This window comes from Chionomys nivalis, chromosome 4, assembly GCF_950005125.1.
Source record: "Chionomys nivalis chromosome 4, mChiNiv1.1, whole genome shotgun sequence".
In the NCBI taxonomy this organism is placed as follows: Eukaryota; Metazoa; Chordata; class Mammalia; order Rodentia; family Cricetidae; genus Chionomys; species Chionomys nivalis.
The window spans coordinates 38,038,569-38,059,308 of NC_080089.1; the positions used below are offsets into that span (position 1 = coordinate 38,038,569).

The 20,740-nt window shown below is 34.3% G+C and overlaps 1 protein-coding gene and 1 pseudogene across 1 annotated transcript; both read right to left on the reverse strand.

The window, feature by feature from the left end:
- Nucleotides 1-329: 329 nt before the first annotated feature.
- LOC130872939 (olfactory receptor 150-like) lies at nucleotides 330-1,276 on the reverse strand (annotated as a pseudogene).
- A 7,409-nt stretch (nucleotides 1,277-8,685) lies between these two features.
- On the reverse strand, nucleotides 8,686-13,152 carry LOC130872868 (olfactory receptor 1537-like). Its single transcript, XM_057767210.1, has 2 exons — nucleotides 12,222-13,152; nucleotides 8,686-8,708 (listed from the first exon to the last, which is right to left on the reverse strand). Exons 1-2 carry the CDS (start codon nucleotides 13,150-13,152, stop codon nucleotides 8,686-8,688), a joined length of 954 nt encoding a protein of 317 aa, XP_057623193.1.
- Nucleotides 13,153-20,740: the final 7,588 nt, after the last annotated feature.

Consider the following 20,740-nt stretch of genomic DNA (forward strand, 5'->3'; position numbering starts at 1 on the left):
TATGTACATCCATTTTATTAAAGTTACAATTGGCTTGTTTAAGCAGAGCTTGATTTATATATGGTAATATCCAATCCATCCCCCCCCCCCCAAAAAAAAAGCTTACGGAATTTCAGCAGGTGATGTAGGATGCTATCTTGAATAAACTCTATTATACAAAAGAGTAGCACTTTGCCATGCGTATGAAGGTGAGAATCCACTTTTACCCTTGGTACATTTCTTCCAAATATCATGTGCTAACAATCGTCTCAGATCTAGTGTTACTATTTCCTGTATGTAGGCTATATCTTCGAAAAATTGCAGAAGTTATACTCCATTGCTAGTCAAAATCATTCTTTGTTGTGTGGAAATTTACCTTTTGTATTAATTTTTTTAGGGCAACTTTGACATCTTTATTTCTCAGGCTGTAGATCATGGGATTCAACATAGGCACAACAATGGTATAAAACACAGATGACAATTTACTTTGTCCCAGGGAGTTGACTGATGGGGGCTGAAAATACATGAAAGCTAAAGAACCATAGAAAATAGCAACAGCCAAGATGTGGGAGCTGCAGGTGCTGAAGGCCTTGAGTCTTCCCTCAGTGGAACGAATATTGAGGATGCTGACAATAATGAAGATGTAGGAACTGAGAATGGTTATAGCTAGTATAAGAATGTTAAGTGAACCAAGAGACCATAATAGTACTTCATTGATAAAAGTACTAGAGCAAGAGAGCTCTAGTAATGGGAAATAATCACAGAAGTAATGCCTTATTATATTAGACTTACAGAAAAGCAATCTTATCATGAAGAAAGCATAAACTGTGGCACTAAGAAATCCCATACCATATACCCCAGCCACCATCCACAAACAGACTTGATAGGACATGGTTACATTGTAAAGCAAAGGGTTAGAGATAGCCACATAGCGGTCATATGCCATTGCAGCCAACATGTAACATTCTGCAACAGCAAAAGCACAGAAGAAGTAGAACTGAGCCATGCATTCTGGATAGGAGATGATATTCTTCTCTGTCACAAAGTTCACCAGCATTTTGGGAGTAATGACAGTCGACTGACAGCAGTCAATAAAGGACAGACTGCTGAGTAAATAATACATGGGTGTATGAAGCCGAGAACTAAACATAATCAAGATGATCATTCCTAGATTTCCCACAACTGTAACTAAATAGACTCCCAGAAAGATGAGGAATAGGGGCAATTGGATTTCTGGAATATCTGTTAACCCATCAAGGATGAATTCAGTCACTGTGGTTTGATTTATTTCTTCCATTCTCTTCTGAAAATTCAATGTGAGAAGAAACTTTTATATATAAGAAAAATTTGAGTGCCCATTCTCCTATTGCAAGTAAATTTTGAAACAGAATTCAAATACTTTTAAGTATCCTCAATCAGCTGTCATCTTATTTCTACCTACGTAGTCAGAGATTTTTGTAGTCCTGGAAAAAAGAGGTATGTGTGTCAATTAACTCTGCATTATGATTTTATTAGCATGTGTCCTTATATTTAAAAAAACATTTCAATTAAATTTTTAAAATTTAAAAAAGCAATAGAAATAGAATAAATTAGGAACAAGTTAGCACAAAATAGCTAAATTCAAGCTAAAATAACACAAACAATCCTTATACTCTGGATTTTTTACATAGTTCTGAGAGAACTTGTTGAAAATTATTATAAGAGATGAACTCATCATAGAAATGTTTTAATACTCAACATGGTAAAAAAAAAGGATTACAGTGTTATGCAGAGGTTTGTCATAATCCAATTAAAGAATTTCCCATATAAAGTAATAGCTTTTAAGACACCATTGTAGTACTTAAGCAACCTTTGTCTATTTTGGATTACTTCAGAATTGACAGGAAAAGTAATTAAAGAATAATGTTAAAAAATGTGTGTCTTAAAAAGTAGCAATAAGAGAAAATGGAAACTGTGGAGGTATGTAACATTAAGTATAAAACTTTCTTCTTGAATCTGTCTATATGTAACATTCACATCACTATTAGCATGTATTTTAACTTCATTTTATAAATAGTATATTTATTATTATTATTATTACTATTATTACTATTAAACAATATGAATGTGCATTGGTGTATGTTATCGCACACAGGTGAAGGCCACAGAATAACTTTGAAAAGTTTCTTCAGTCCTTCTACCATGTAGATTCTGAGGATTGAATGCAGGTCATCATGTTTGTGTGGCAAGTGCATTTATCCTGAGTAAAATTGTCTGTTCATTAATTGACCTAGTTTCTAAGAGAATAATGTATGTAGTAACTTTTCAATCAGATGTAAAACTATTATGAATATGAAATATGAATTAATTTATTTACCAATGTTGTTATTCATCAAAGTTAAGTAAAATAATTGCAATAATAATAAAATTTACCGATGCAAAAATTAAACATGTATATGAAGAAAGTAAACCTCGTTGCACTTTTGTTTATAGTCTTAGACTGGGTAACAAGATAATGATTCTCCACAGAACTGCTCCAATATTATTTTTAATTTTTCTCATGGTAATATCCACAGCTGTACATAATTTGTTCCTATTCTATTTCAGGATTTACTGAATATTAGTATTATATCAACTTTCAATATTCTATTCTCCACTACAAAATTAATCGATTACATCAATTAAGCCAGTGCCATTACCTCATCTTTAGTCTTTGTATTTGGAAGTTATGTTATACTGTAGATAGAAGAGTAGTTTATACAACCATTAAAATATTCAAAATTATATATACAACACTTAAATTTAATTAATTATAGAACTTTTACTCCATTATAAACTTGATGATTATGAATCCCTTCAGGAAGCTTGTAGAGAGCTGCACAGCATAAAGTATAAGAATGAAACTATACAATCATAAAAAACCAAAATGTTTATGCATTTGGTAGACATTAAAATGAATAAAATCAGTCCACTCCCATTCTTCCAAGACAGTTTCTAGCATTGTTCTCTTCCACCCATTTTTTGCTTTGACCCAGTTCTCCTTCATTCTCCATCTTCATGTAAATATTTCTGAACTACAAAGGGAAAGACTATGACCTCATGTCATTGCAGCAGAAAAAGGCAAAATGACATTCACTCTGATTTAAAGAAATCACAACCTAAATCTGAAATATCAGAACATATTTATAGAAATTGGGCTCCAAATATGTGATCAATTTTGCAGATAAATTAAACCTGGATGGTAATGGCAGTACATTTGTAATTTAAATGATTAATACTGCAGCCTGATGGGCTTAAGCTAAGTACATAAATGTACCAATATTTGTAAGAATGTTGTACAGTAAGAAAAAATTTGAGCTAATTCACAACCATAAACTTTGGAAAGGCATTACCTCTATTTAGTTAATTATTTTATATTTTCATCTTTCATAACTTATTATTACTGTATAATTATTAAAATGTATTTAGGTTCAAAATGGTTCTCTAAAAATTTCTTTTGCTTACAAGCACCTTATGGTCACCAATGGTCAACAGGATGAATTGAAAATGTAAAACACGTTATACTTAAGCTTGCTTGTTTCAAATTAGTTGCCTGACCAAAGATAGTTTAATTCGGCTATGCATTTTGTAATGCATCAAAAAGGGTATAATTTTGCCATTGAACTTAATTGCTTGGATTACCATCATCATAATAGGTATTATAGATTAAGAGGGTTTATGGAGTCTACCACTATGAAACTTTTTCCTTTGGAGATAAACTTGAGCCAGATATGACACATTTCCCAGGGTATGCTGTACTTCTTGTGGCCAGCATGTCTTCAAAGTTACTTCAAAGATAAAAATAACCAGGGAAATTATCCAAAGACAAATAAATTTCTAACAAATTTTAAGACTTATTAGGAATATATAAATTATGGGGTGGAAAACATTTTTCATGTGCAAGATAAATGATTTGATGTAATCCATATAAAAATATCAAAACATAAATCCTTGCTAGGCCAAGGAATTCCATGCATCCCTGTATTATGCATAAGGAAATGAACATCTGAAACATCATTTATGCATAAGCAGTGCTTAGACTATGAAAATAATTTAAATAAGATATGCAAAACACATTCCAGTTCAAAGGCAGGCAATTAGAACATCAGAAAAGATTCAGCATGTACTGAGGAGCTGAGTTTTGTCCTCATTCTGTGGAAAACTTGGTCGTTACCATTAGAAACCACAACTCTCTTCTACTCATCACACTATGCTGTAATTTTAATGCTATTATCTATGTTTCGAGTATTTGGAAACACTATTACATGTGGATGCATGGCATCTGTGTGGTAAAGACAATGATAGATGTCCCCCTAAAGAAGGACAATGACAGAAGAAAAATCATCCAGAATATATATTTTCTTATATATTGTGAGGATGTCTTGGGACTTTATTATATGCTAAGAAAGTTTTATATAGTATGTGACATCTAAGATATTTAATTATGTTAATATTAATTGAAATAAAGAAATTAGGAACTTATTCCTGGGCATAAAATATGTTCAGGCAGTGATGAAGACAGACTACTCCAATGTGTACACCCAACTTTGGCAAATATTTACTTTCATTTAAATCTTCATTAAAATTAAAGGAATCCTACAACATTATCCTATTCAGAAGAACTGACTGAAACTTCCTACTGAGTAGTAAACTTTACTCTATTAATAACTAAATAAATGAATCTACTAAGTAATATACTACAGATTTTAAAAGTAGTATATTTCTCTATATCATGAATCACTCTCTTTTTCTTCAACAGTCTCAGCACAAATTTTACTTCCCACTCACAAACTCTCTAATACTGATTGCTCAGCATTGTGCAATCATCACTGCTGAGGGAACAGGGCCCTGTGCTTAGTCTCAGAACTACTTTTGATGTTGATGTAGTGACAGGGTAACAACCATAGGATATTCTTGAGCTCTAGTGTAGGCAACACTCTCACCTTTTGCAATCACCTGAGCAGTTCTGCTTCCTATACTCTGAAGATCTACCTTAGAAGTATTTATGCCAACACCAAATAACTTGATCTCACAGTCTCTCAGGATTTCCAACACTCAGGGAGGAAACGCTTGAAAGGGAAGCAAATGATATATCCCAGTTGGTTTATCTTTATCTGTTATCAAAATCAGTCTCCACAGGTAGTAAAGATTTATTTAGAGATACCATGTGAATTAAAACCAATCTTTTGACAAAAGAAATCTCAATAGAATTTGAGATTCTACATTTTTTATAAGCTACTAGATAGTGTTGTTGGTTTCAGCACACAGTATAATGAGCTGGTCTTAAAAGTGAGAAGATAGTCTGACACTTACATCTTATTAAAAAGCAGTTAGAGAATTTAAAATAATAAATTAATTTCTATTTCACAAAAGTTTGCTCTTATATCATATCCAACTCAGCAATTTGTATGTTTGATGGCTCATGCCTCATCTACCCAAGTAGGTGGGATTATAGGCAATCATCAATGTATGAGGAAACCTTATTTATTTGTCTATGTATGTAAAGAAGTTGCATGTGCATGTATCTGTGTAAGTATGTGAAGGACCAGTTTTGGTGTTGTTCCTCAGGCTGTCCACATTTTTGGATGCAAGGTCTCTCACTGGCCTGGAATTAGACAAATAACTTGTCTGGGTGACTAGTTTGCCCTAGCAATCTACCTTTCTCTACCTCCCAGCGCTGTGCTTGCATTTCCCAGTCACCATTCCCACTTCTTAAAATAGGTTTTGGAGATTCAACTTGAATCCTAATGCTTACAAAGAAAGTATTTAAGGAAATGAATTACTTTTTCTACCCCCCCCCTTTTTTTGAAATTTCCTCTATTAGTGTCCTTTCTTTTTTTATTTTTATTTTTTTTTATTGAAAAAAAAATTTTCTGCCTCCTCCCCGCCTCCCATTTCCCTCCCCCTCCTCCCACCCCTCTCCCCCTTCCCCCACTCCTCTTCTCCTCCCTCTCCAGTCCCAAGAGCAGTCAGGGTTCCCTGCCCTGTGGAAAGTCCAAGGTCCTCCCCCCTCCATCCATGTCTAGGAAGGTGAACATCCAAACTGTCTAGGCTCCCACAAAGCCAGAACATGAAGTAGGATCAAAACCCTGTGCCATTGTCCTTGGCCTCTCGTCAGCTCTCATTGTCCGCCATGTTCAGAGAGTCCGGTTTTATCCCATGCTTTTTCAGTCACAGTCCAGCTGGCCTTGGTGAGTTCCCAATAGATCGGCCCCACTGTCTCAGTGGGTGGGTGCACCCCTAGTGGTCCTGACTTCCTTGTTCATGTTCTCCCTCCTTCTGCTCCTCATTGGGACCTTGGGAGCTCAGTCCGGTGCTCCAGTGTGGGTCTCTGTCTCTGTCTCCATCCATAGCTAGATGAAGGTTCAGCTTTTGTTGAGATGAACAAACTGATTCTGTCATTCGTGTGTAAATGTCAGATCAGAGTGATGCTTGACAGGGCTTACACAGCAGTGCCATGTAGAATCAACAGCTCCTTTACCTGGAGCCATTGAGGTATCTGTGACATCTAGAGATAGGAATTGGTTTTCTCCCTCTGCTATGTGGGTCCTGGGATTGAATTTAGGTCATCAGATTTGATGGTAAGCATTTTACCTATGGAGCCATTTCTGGCCTAGTGCCATTGTCCTTGGCTTCTCATCAGCCTTCATTGTCCGCCATGCTCAGAGAGTCCAGTTTCAACCCATGTTTATTCAGTCCCAGACGAGCTGGCCTTCTACCCCCTTTTTAACTTACTATTTTATTTTATAATTTTGTTATTGGGGAAATTACATAATTTGAATAACTTTTTTATATCATGATTTTATTATTGGGAAATTATGCAATTTAATTTGTAGCTTCTTGATGATTTTAATATTGTTTTCTAAAAGCAAAATGCAGAAACAGTGCACTTACTTTGTTATACACTCTCAGAGTTGGTTTCAGCTGACAACTTGACAAACACCTAGAGTCACCTGAAGAGAAAGAACATCAGAAGAGCAGGCTGACCTCTGGCCTTGTGTGTGAAGCTTTTTCTTAACACCTATTTGGGTAAAACCATAGCAAACACATTCAAAGTAAAATATGATATTCTTCCTTTAAATATACAAAACCTTAATTTAGCAAAAGAAACAAGAACATTTTAATAGTTGGTTGTCTCCTTGGCTATAACCCACCTTTCATTCAAAATTAATCATAATTTTATGAATGGGACATGACCATTAATCAAAAAATAATTTTCCAATTTTATCTTTTCCCCTAGTGAATAATAATCCAAATATATGCTACAGAGGAAGAAAATAGCTTTTGAGTCTGAAACTCAGAATGGTAAGAAAGAAATAAAACACAGTAACTCTGTATAAAAAAGAAATTTGAACCAGACCAATGACTCCTTGCAATGAACACTTGCAGGTAAAAATATACGCATAAAAGGGTTTACTTCATGATCCAATGTATCAGTACAACTTCCATGAAAATATATTTTCAACTTCTCTTCTTTTCCTTTTATTTTTTTTCTATTAAATTTTATCTGGGGAGGGGGCTTGGCTGATTCATTATATGATATATTTCAACATTATAGGTTTGTATCAAGGATTGTATCTCAGTGACATGAACTCAGTGAATATTTCAATTCTTATCTTTCAGTGTAAACACTTAAGTTCTTATCTCCTAGTTCTGAATGTGATTAGGAACAATCCATCTTGGCCACAATATCAAATTAGAAAAGGAAAAAAGCAATAAAGCCATAAAATCAAAAGCAAAATTTTGAGATTTCAACGTAACATAGTCAGAGTAAAATCAAGAATAAAAAAACAATGAATTTGGAGAGTATGTAGGGAAACAATAACCCTCATTCACTCTTGGAATTACAAACTGGGGCAGCCACTTTGGTAGTCAGTGTGGTAAATTCTAATAAGCAAGCAAGCAAGGAAGTAAATAAATACATAGCCACTTACCCATGCAATACCATCCTTTACCCAGAGGACTTGATTTTCTACACCACGGATTATTGTTCTGGCTTGTTGTCTGCACCTTTATTCATAAAAACTAGGAAATGGAAATGACCTAAATGACCTTTGACTCATGAAGTAATAATGAAAACCAAGTATACATACACAGTAGAATTCTATTTTGCTCTAAAGAATCAAAAATATTGAATTATGGTTGCAAATAGATGGAACTAGAAAATATTGAGTGACACAACTCAGAGTGAGAAAGACAAACACCACATACTGTCTTTTATTGGGCATACCTAGATTCAAATCTTGGAGTGTGAGTATAAAATCTAGAGCTACTGCAGAAACCAGAGAAATGAACAATGATATGGGTAGGCATATCTCTAGAGAGGACAAATTAAGTGGTAAATAGAATAACTTAGTGGCAATATAACTGGGGACAAGCAAGGGAAAGTAATATAAAAGGAAAAGTAGAGAAGAAGGATAAATGCCAATAAAGATGTTTAAAAAAACCAAAGGAAATCATTATTTAATGCTCATCTAAAATCACAAATTCTCTCTCTCTCTCTCTCTCTCTCTCATACTCATGTCATAGATACACACAGACAGACACACACCTCCCAAACCATTGTATGCTGTTGCTATTTTCCTTAGTTTTTCCCTAGAAAATGAAGGTAATTCTCTATTGTTGAGACACAGAATTTGGATGAATATGAATAGATCTGGATTAACTTAGAAGCCTTCTCCTCTGGGACTAGTTTTCATCGCATGAGAAGAAGTGATCCAAGTTGCAAAGGGAGTAAAATTATTAATACTTCTACCCATAAACCACAATCATAACCAGTAAGGCAGGCTGTCCCTTAAGGTACAATAGAGGAAGTCATATCATATGGGATCAAGGACATATTTGTATTTTTTTCATAGTCAGAGAATGAAACACAATGGCTCCCAGAAGGTCTGGTCTGTTGTCTGCAGCAACACCATATCTGCTGTGACATGACAGAAGAGTTGGAGTGAGACTGCTGAACCTGCTATCCTGACCCTCTTATGTCTTCATGCTGCAGTCTGAGAAGCGAAGGAAGATTGTGATAATGGTTAGTGATTTCCAGCTTCTTGGAGAACTCACTGCACAAACTTAGTGAATCCTATTTACTTTAGAGCTGGCCCAAGAATGCTGACTAAACATTTGGCAGTTTATCCATACTGTATCTTGGGACAGAACTCACTTTTGCCAGTATGGTGTTCGGTCTGCTGTTGAAATAAAGGACCTAAGTACTGGACCTCAGAAAATTTTCCCTCTGGGAGGAAAAGACTGGTTAAAGCAATGGAACACTATTATGGAGGAAAAGAGTGACCGAAGCCCCTCTTCAGAGATGAAGAGGAGTGACAGAATAGTTTGTTGTTTTTGTTGTTACTTAGAGACTGGAAGAGTTCAAACTTATCTTTGGAATTTAAAAACAGCAATACAATTGGACTATAGGAGAGAAAAAAATTCATAGCTCACCCATCACAGAAACCACTTCTTGTCTTTTGATTAGAATGGATTTAAGAGAATTGTGATTTGATGTATTGTGTGTTTATTGTTAATTTTCATAGAAATTATGATAGTGACCTTTTAATGTTTGTAACTGGTTTAGTTCATCATGAAGTTTTACTGATTACAAAAAGGTTAGATCTTGTCTGAGAAAAAATTGGCATGGAAAGTCCTTATATTTGATCCGTTTAATAAGACAGATTTGGAGAATGATGCAGCTGAAAACTATTAAAGACATCTTGGACCAATTTAAAAGGTTTATCCTATCTTAGTCTTCTGCAAGTCCTTTATTAAGAGATATTGTTGTCATCGGAGCATGTATATTGCAAAGCATAATCTGCTTGCTTATGATGATTTAGTTGTTGGTGTAACCTCTTGGCAGAAAGGTGGCCCACAGGAACACAGTATTTAGAGATTCATTCTCCCTTAATCCTTTATTTAAAGAGTCTGATAGTCAATGATGGATAAGATCTTCTCCCACCCCTGACAATCAAAGACAGGAAATACATGGCAGAATGTAAGTGCAGATGGCAGATAAGTATGGAAAGTGAAAGAAGATGCCTAAGCCAGACACAGTCATATATCCTATAGCAGAAGCAACTGCTTTTTAAACTAAATTAAAAGGGGAGAAATACATGGGGACCAACAGTAGTGGATTCTCTCCACCTTGACTGAAGGTCAGAGTGCTTAATCTTACTCTTGCTCTTTCAAAGTTATTGACAGAAGTATGACTTAATAAATGACTACAAACAAGATACTAGAGTGTGGTTACTTAGTGTACTTAAGATGACCCATAGGATGAATGCACTCTACGCTGACCAAAGGTCAGAGAATTCAAGCCTTTTACTGCTCTATCACTTCTTCATTCATCTTAGTGACATTAGGAATTGAGGTGTAACATGCAATAGACTCTTTTGTCCAAACCTCTTTACTACAATTGTTCTTTATAGTAAATTGTTAGCCATGTTCAAGACCTCTGATGCTTGATACATCAAAAATACTGAACGTATACCAAACCCCTCTCAGGTATCCTACTCTTGCCCTGAGCCATGGAAATCCTGCAGCTTTGGTTCCATAGGACAAGTTCCTTCATGATTCCAACAGGTCATAGATGGTGGGCCAACTCAATGTGTTGGATATGGGTCTGGATGGTAGCTGTGTTGTTCATCCCTGGCCTCCGTTATGACTGTCTGCCCTCAGTAAAGGAACAGAGCCAGCTCTCTTTCAGCCATGTCATCTGGATTAGTTTTCCCTTACCTGTGGGGATTGTGGGAAAATATCTACCAGAGACAGTGTCATCAGGACCAGCTAAGCCATATGGGAGTTGGGATAAGCAAACTCACTTGCTGCAGCAGCCAGTTAGGTGCAAAGCCAGATTTCCCAGTGCCAGATAAGGGAGGGGACAATTAAAGTAGTCCCATAATTTTCAAAATGCATTGTTTTCAAAGTCCCCACAGGTAACATAGGCTACAGACATCAAGGTAGACATCAACTGATGATGGTCCATAGACCCGGTTATGGCCCTCTACAGCAGTTCAGAGTTGGTTGTCTCCATGATTCTGGGGAACAGCATAGGCTACTCAGATAAGCATGGCCCTAGGACCAACATGGTCTCAGGTGGCAGCCCATTCCCCAGGCATCTGCATGACTTTCAATGGTAACAGGAGCCACAGACATTATTACAGACCTTGGCTATGGTAGGACCAATGACCAGACATGGTCCTTGAAACATAGTTAACTTTGAGTGGCTGATTAGGACACAAATCCTAGAAGAAAATCTAATAATGACACCTTCCCAAACTAATATAATCTCTAGTTGCATACTTAATACTGATCATGTCAAATAAATATGTGTAACTTTCTTACAATAGGTGGAGATTATTAAAGAAATCCATAGCTGGTCTAAATAGAGGGAACAACTGATATTGGGGTGAAGAACGAAATTTATTCCATATACAATAAAGCCTCTCGACCTTAAGATCAGGAAATATTTTGGAAGAGGAGGAATGTTCAAAGATCCAGAAGACAAGAAAGTCTAAGTGAGATTGTGTATCATCAATGTATGACAGGTAAGTGGTGTCACCAAATTTCAACAATATTTATTTCGAAAACAAGAGCACCAAATGATACTAGTAGACATACCAATGTTGAATGGAGAGTACTTAGAATCCAACTCATAGATGAAGAGTTACAGGCAATAAATGATTTCTGAGAACAGAAAAAGGTTTTCAATGGTTAAGCCCTCTAATATTAATATATATATATTATATATGAATAAAAGGAACAGAGGTCATTAATTTGAGAAAGAGAAGAGGGAACATGGGAGTGGTTGGAGGGAGATGAGGGGAAAGGTGTAATTACACAGCATTTACATATAATATTCTCAAAAATATAGTAAAATAACTAAAAAGAATGGTATTTCATTATAAATAATGAAGTTTATTCATGATTATCAATTATGAAAGTTATATATAACATGGTAAGTGACCTATTGTGGATATATATATATATATATATATATATATATGTACATGTCATCCTTACTTTCAGTTTACATTAATGATTCTGTGAAACATATGCCATAATAATCAATTCTGAAATTTATAATAGTAAAAATTATCAAAGTGTTATAGCAAATGAGTAATAACATTGACAAGCCAATTAAAATAAATAGTATCAACTCAAATTATATATTTGTGGATATATCATTCTTCCAATAAATAATCCTCACATTATTTCTGACTACATAAATGTTTTTCTTTCAAGTATTTTCTTAAAGGCAACACTGACATCCTTATTTCTCAGACTGTAGATCATGGGGTTCAGCATGGGTACAATAATGGTATAAAACACGGATGACACTTTCCCTTGGTCCATCGAATTCACTGATGATGGCTGCAGGTACATGAATCCTAAAGATCCAAAGAAGACACCAACAGCTAAGATGTGGGAACTGCAGGTGCTGAAGGCTTTGGACCTGCCTTCAGTAGACTGAATGCGGAGGATACTAGCAATAATGAAGATATAGGAAGTAATAATGGTAAGGATTGGAATAAAGATGTTCAATGTACCAAAAAATAGAATCAACAATTCATTGATATAGGTACTAGAGCATGCAAGCTTCAAGAGGGGAAGAAGGTCACAGAAATAGTGGTTAATCACATCTAATTTGCAGAATTGAATCCTAATCATGAAGCCTGTGTGAGCTGATGCACACAGAACACCAATAATATACACTCCTGAAATCAGGGAAATGTAAATCTTATAAGACATGGTTACACTGTAAAGTAAGGGGTTACAAATGGCAACATATCTGTCATATGCCATTGCAGCTAATATGTAACACTCTGCAATGGCAAAAATAAGGAAGAAATAGAGCTGAGTCATGCATCCAGAGTAGGAGATGAGGTTCTTCTCTATCACAAAGCTCACCAGCATTTTAGGGGTAACAACCGTGGACTGACAGAAATCAATGAATGACAGGCTGCTGAGGAAATAATACATGGGGTTGTGCAGATGGGAACTGAGCCCAATCAATATGATCATGCCTAAATTCCCCAATACAGTGACCACATAGATTCCTATGAAGAGAAGGAAGAGAGGCATCTGGAGTTCTGGTTTCTCTGAAAGCCCAGCCAAGAAGAACTCAGTCACTGTACAATGGTTTCCTGCTGCCATGTCCTCCATTCAGATCCTGAAGGAGTAAAAAGGTATAAGATTGTCAGACTGACATCATTATTCTTTTCCATGTACACAAAGACCCCATATACAGTATTTCTGCTTTGGAATACCTTTAAAGTCTATAAAATTACCTTAACTGGAGCATACTAGGTAAATAAAATATGTCTTTTATTATTTTTTTCAAACTTTTCCTAAAAAAGGATTTCATATAAAATACTATCACTGAGTTCAAGCTTTGAAAATTTTTGTGAGTTTAAAGCAATATCTCTACTCTGAGAATAAGAGTGGATATCAGTGAGAAAAAGTGACCAATAGGGGTGAGGAAGCAAGCACTCCCTAAAAATAGTGATTTGTTACCCAAAATATAATTTTTTCAAGGAGTCTACAAAGCTCTTATTTTCACACATTTCCATTTTTTTAAACTCTTAAGATAGTTAAAGTCTTAAATTTCTAAATGTAAAAATTAAATGACATCTGGAGCAATCAGTGCACAAAGGTACTGGATACATGCTGCTCCTAGGATGAGATTTCTCTGTTTAAATAGTTAGGCCATAGAGACAAAGTACCCATGCTCACTCCCAAGAGTGTACCAATGACACTGTGAGCTAATACAATAAATTCTTTGTAACATACTGTATAAATAAAAAAGTATTACTTTCATCTTATGTCTCAGAAAGTCTGACATATAATTTTGTGTTATAAGTTCATATTGACATTTTCTCAAAGGAAAAATCAACCATAGATGAACATAAAAATTAGAGAAACTGACCTAGCTCAGTTCCCCCCCCCATTATAATCTGAGAACTAAGAAGGATTGCAATTCAGAAACTCATAAATTGAGGGAAAATATAGTTATTACCCCGTATCCTATCGAATTGTAAACAAATAACCACAGATTCCCAACACAGAGTTTAGACTTTAAAAGATCAAAAATTTTAAATGTTTTCAAAAATGTAACCATTTTTGTATTGCATAGATAGAAACATAAATCCCAGAAAAGCTTAGATTAATCTGCTTAAATCTACAGATGTAAGTATAAGTAGACAGATAAAATATAACATCTTGAAAAAAATACTGAGGAAATTTTTGACAGCCATGGAATACTCTAACTTCCAGATTTCTTCGGACCTCACACACAAATAAATAAAGGATGAAACATACAATAATGCTAACCACAAAACTTAAGATCCAGAAAATAAGGAGATCTGTGAAAAAACTCTCCTGTTGGAATGACCCGGCCAAATTATAATTTCAGAGCAGTAATGACTGCCTCAATGGCCCATGTAAGACAACTGAGACTGAAATAGTTCATCACAGAATTGATGGCTCTGGGGGCATCTGATACTTCCCCTAACACTTATGTTTAGGCTACTCATAGATTCTGGAATGTGGCAGACATTGTCTTTAGCTGTGTAGTTACTATTAAGGTCCCAATACTCCAATGGATAATTATAAACAATGGTCACATAGTTATTACAAATGGGTGAGAAACACACCAAAAATGTCATGAGTGTGGGAAAAGGACTTGTAGCAAGAATGAAGTGTAATAGGGGAATACTGGACATAAGATGGGTGATGGTTATTATAATCAGAATATATATATATATATATATATATATATACATATATGTATATATATGTAGTGTGTGTGTGTATGTCTGTGTTGGTGCATCTATCTACATCTGTGTGTGTACATAAATGAAATGGTCAAAAACTTTATATTAAAATTCGTATGCACATTATTTAAATTTAAAATTACAGTCCTCTTCTAAAGGCTTGGGAATCACTATTTAAGGCATAGAAACCATGTAAGATCCAGATGTGGTGACTGCCTACAAGAAGACAGTGTATCCAGACACATTAGAGCAGTTGTACGTATAGGACTCACAAGGATTTTGACAGCAGAGACATGACCTATGGAAGACAAAGTCAGAAAAAAAAAAAAACTGCTTGGAAATGGAGTTCAATACTAAGTTCATCCCAGCTGAGGAGCTTTTGGAGTCTTTAGTAGCTGTGAGAGGATGTATCCGTTTATTCTAAAAGTACAGACCCCAACAGGTTGACCATGTTACAGATGGAGACACATCCAAGAATATTTAAATGAAACAAATTAGCCACTATGGGAAACAACGCTGCATGGGAAGGGAAGGGGCATGGACCTGGCAAGAGTTGGGAGATGAAGAGTGAATATGATTAAAGCTTTTTGTCCAAAATTTCAAAGAATTATTAAAAATATGTCGAGGCTTAAAGGGATAAAAATAAGGTGACAAACCTACAGTGACTGAATACATCTGCTGAATGGCTTTATAAAAATATGTAAAATATTTGTAGAAGTAAAATTGTAAACACCAAATATTCTTTAAAATAAAATAAATATATGACCAAAAAAATGAACCTTATAAAATAAGAAATCTAAAAAGTCAGTATGTGAAAAACAAGTATGTATATGAGCATAAGCTCATTAAAAATAAACATTAGTGAAATCAAAATGAGACAGATTATTACAAGTATATAATGAAAGGTTTTTAAAAGTGGAGACAAAGCCAAAATATATATGAGTGATAGACAAATCACACAGCACTTGTTAGTGGTATAAACTATAAAACCTTCAAACTTTTCAAACTATCTTGACAGCATATTATAAGTATGAACATATATCTGCTATGCACCTCATGTGTTTTTCAGTTTTTATCCAAGATAAGTGGGAACATTTGCCTGCATAAATATTTGTGAAAAATATTTCTATTAGCTTAACTCATTCATTATTAGAACTTAAGTAAGAAACAACCCAAATATTCAATTGTAGTTTTTGAATAAAAGAAATTCTAATAAGCATTTATAAAGGAAAAAAATCACTCATGTAGGCAATAGCATGTGTTTCAAAAGCATTGTATTGTTGAACTGGCCACAAAAATATATCTTAAAAAGCATTAAAATTCAAATATAAGCAAGGTGCTGGTGGCACATGCCTTTAATCCCAGCACTCAGAAGATGGGGGCAAGCAGATTTCTATAAGTTCAAGGCCAGCCTTGCCTACAGAGAAAGTTCCAGGACAGCGAAGACTACACATAGAAAACCATGTCTCAACAAACCAAAAAAGAAAACAGATATTCAAACATAGAGTAATCTAAATATGACTTTTCTCTGCATGAAAATTTTAGCAGTTGGAAAATTAAAGTATTGGCTATAACTATTCATAGTAGTCTTCTTATTGTTCCTAAGTATGTGTGAAATATCAACACATCTGCAACTATATAAAATGACAGAATGATTTGCATTTTTGTATTAATTTTATGTATATATTGTGTAACTGTGTGTGATTTATTTTAAGCAGTAATTTGTCTTTCCATACCTTATATCAGTCAAGTATGAATTTTTGTCATATTTCACATTCTAGAAGTTAGTCAACTTCATTAATCAATAACTAAGCTTGCATAGCTATGTTGTTGTTCCAAGTTATAATCTTGCATTTTATTTATGATATCAAACTATTTTACATTATACTTTTCCTAAGTATGTTTTCTGCTTGTTAGCTATTATTATTTGATTAAGACAAGGATCATATCCCAGACTGGCCTAAAACTTACAATCCTTTTGCCTATTCACCTTCTCGCTCAGGGTAAATTTTTAAGTAAAGCTTCAGCCAGTACTATAAATTTAATTCATTTTAGCATTTTCATTGGCTACAAATGTCCCATGAAACTCTATTTTAATATGTCTTGCAAGAAATTATATATCAAATTTATCATAATATCTCAATGAATATATTTCATATGTTGTTGATTATTCCATAGATTGATAACTTTACAAATTTTATACATTTTTTAAAGTTTTCTTATTATCATTGTGTTTGTTTAAATGATATGGGTATACATAGGTGTATGTTATGGCACACATGAGAAGGACAGAATAAGTTTGGAGAACCTGTTATCTTCTTCAACCATGTGATTCTGAGGATAGAAGGCAAGTCATCAGGATCCTGTGGCAAGAGCATTTACCCTCTGAGTCATCTTGCTTGCCCAGTAAGTTACTTAATATCTGAAAGAGTAATGTATGTAATTTTCAATCTTATGTAAAACACATATGAGTATGTAATATGAATTAATTTATTTTCCAATGCTGTAATTCACCAGTTAGAGAACATAGTTCCATTATTAATAAAAATTTACCAATGCAAACATTTAAACATGTATATGAAAAAAAATAAACCTTATTACTTTTTCTGTTTATAGTCTTACTTAGTCCCAAGAGAAAATTTATCTCCACAGAACAGCACCAATTTTATTTTTAACTCTTCCCAAGGTAACATCAAAAGCTGTAAATAATTTGTTCCTAGTGTGTTGCAAGACTTATTGACTAATAATATTATATCAACTTTCCATATTCTATACCTAGCTACAAAATTAATCTATTATATCATTTAGGTCAATGCCATTACCTCATCTCTAACTTTTGTATTTAGAAAATTATGTTATATTGTAGATACACCAGTAGCTTATACAGCCATTAAAATTTCAAATTATTCATCACTTAAATTTATTTAATATAAAGCTTTTGACTCCATGCCACACTTGATTAATATAATCACATCAGGTCGCATGTATAGACAGAAACTGCATAAAAATAAGAATAAAACTATAAAATCATAAAAAAATCAAAATAGCTGTACATGTGGGCAACATTAAATTAAATAAAATCAGTCTATTTTACATAGCTTCAAAGACAATTTCTCATACCTTTCTCCCCAATCCATCTTTTTACTTTGCCCTAGCTCTCTGTCTTACTTTCCTTCTCCCTGTAAATATTCTGAAGTACTAAGAAAATGACAATGACCATTAGGTCATTGCACCAGTAAAAGGTAAAGTGGTATACACTCTGCCTTAAATAACTCATAACCTAACTCTACCATATTAACATGTATGAATAAGATTAGGCACAAAATATGTGATAAAATTTGCAGATAAAATAAAGCTAGCAGGAGAAGACAATAAAATTTGTAATTGAATTGATTAATAATGCAGCCTGATGGGCGTATGCTAAGTTCAACAGTGTACTAATATTGAAAATAATGTTGTACAATAAGTAAAAATTTGAATTAATTCACAACCATAAAATTTTGAAAGGCATCACCTCTATTCCGTTAATGAATATGATGCTAAATATCCTTTATTTTTATCTTTCAAAAATGTTTTACAATCTAATTAATATGATGTCTATAGATTCAATATGGTTCTCTAATAATAAATTTTGCTTGCAAAAATACCTTATGGTACCCAATGATCCTCAGGATGAATTGAAAATGTAAAACATGCTATACCTAAGTACAACTGTTTAAAATTACTTTCCTAACCAAAGCTAGTTTAGTGGGGCTATATATTCAACAATGCAGAAGAGAAGGTTGAATTTTATCATTCAAATTAATTGCTTGAATTACAGTCATAACAATAGGAATCACAGATTAAGAGGATTTTATGGAGTATAACACTGTGAATTTTTTTTTCCGTTTGTAAACTTGAGCCAGATAACACACATTTCCCAGGGTAGGGTATACTTCTTGTGGCAAGTATCCCTTCAAAGTTACTACAAATACAAAATGAACCAGGGAAATGAAATGACAAAGAAAATTCTTTAAAATTTTAAGATTTAACTAGGTCTGAGATAAATGATTTGGTGCAATCCACATGAAAACATTAAGGTATAAATACTTACTAGGTCAGGAAAGTCTACACATCACTAAATTATGTGTAAGAAATGGACATCTGAGACATCATTTATACACAAACAGTGACTAGTCTGTAATAATAATCCATATAAAAATCATGCAATACGCATTCCAGTTCAAAGGCATGCAATCAGAGCATCAGGAGAGATTCAGCACATCCTGAAGTGTTGAGTTTTGTCCTTTGTTCTGGTATACTTTAAGCCTGTTGTTTACCATCAGAAACAACAGCCCTCTTTTACTCATACCATTATGCTGTACTGATTGCACCATGATCTGTGTGTTCAGAAAGTTAGAAGCACTATTATACATGGGTACATAGCCTCTGAGTTATGAAGCCACTGATAGATGGTCCCTTTTAAAGAGGGACATTGAAAGACTAAAAATCACCCAGAATATACTTTTTCTAAAATAATGAGTGATTTCTTGGGACTTTAATATATGCTAAAGGAAGCAAAAGGAAAGAGCTTCATTTGCTATATGATTTATAATAAGTTATCTAACTAAACATTAAATAAAAAATGGAAGGTTATTTCTCGGTATAAAATGTCTTCGTTCAGTCAGAGATGCAGACAGACTATTTCATTTTAGTCACATAATTTTCAGATAAAGGTTTACTTCTTTTTAAATCTCCTTTAAAATCAAAGGAATCATGCAACGTTATTTGATTCATCATAATTGACTGGACTTTCCTACTGAAAACTAGAAAATCAATTTCTAAGCAGCTCATTATTACACTGTGAGCCACAAGAGAATGCACGTGGGGGACTAAAACTGTACTTTAGGATGTGAAAATGCTGGAGTATTCTATAATATTTAAAATTTACTCCATGAATATATGAAAAAATGAATCTAGTAAGTAGCATACAACTGATTTTTACAGTGATACCTGTGGACTCCATAACTCACCTTATTTCTCTCCAACAGTCTCAATTCAAGTTTTACTTCCCACTCACAAAATCACTAATACTGATGTGCTCAGCATTATGCAGTCTTCAATGCACAGAGACCAGGGCCTCGTGCTTACTCCCAGCGCTAATTTTGAAGTTGATCTAATGATAGGTTAATGTCCCCAAGTGTTTCTTCAGCTCTAGAGTTGGCAAGAGTCTCACCTTCACAGTCACCTGAGCAGTTCTGCTTCCTATACTCTAAAGGTTTAGATTAGATTTATATATGCCAACACCAAATACCATGATGGCACAGTCTCCAAGGATTTCCACCTCTTAGGGAGAAAACCCTTAAAAGGAAGCAAATACCATATCCCAGCTGATTAAATATTTTTGGCATCAGAAACTTCTACATTGGTGGTAAAGATTTATTTAGAGATGTCATCTGACTTAAAACCAATATTTTGAAGAGGAAATCTCAATAGAACATGAGATTCTACATTTCTTATAATCTACTAGATAGTATTGTTTGTTTCAGCACACTGTATAGTCAACTGATTTTAGAAAGTCAGGAAATATTCTGATACAACTTACTGAAAACAGCTGAAGAATTAAAAAAAAAAAACCGATTTCTGTTTCACAAAAAGTTTGCTATTATATCATACCCAACTCTGCAATTTGTATAATTGAGGACTCACATCTCATCTACCAAAGTAGGTGAGATTATATGCATGCATCAATGCATGGGGAAGACTTATTTGTCTGTGTATATAAATGCATGAAATAACGTTGTGTGTGTATGTGTATACATCATCATGTAAAGATCAAAAAACAAACTCTGGTGGTTTTCCTCAGGCTCTCCACAGATTTTGATGCAAGGTCTCTCACTGGCCTGGAGTTAGCCAAATAGGCTAGACTGGGTGACTAGATTGTTGTAGGAATCTACTTGTCTCTACCTTCCAGTTCTTCTGTGCTTGCATTTGCTGGT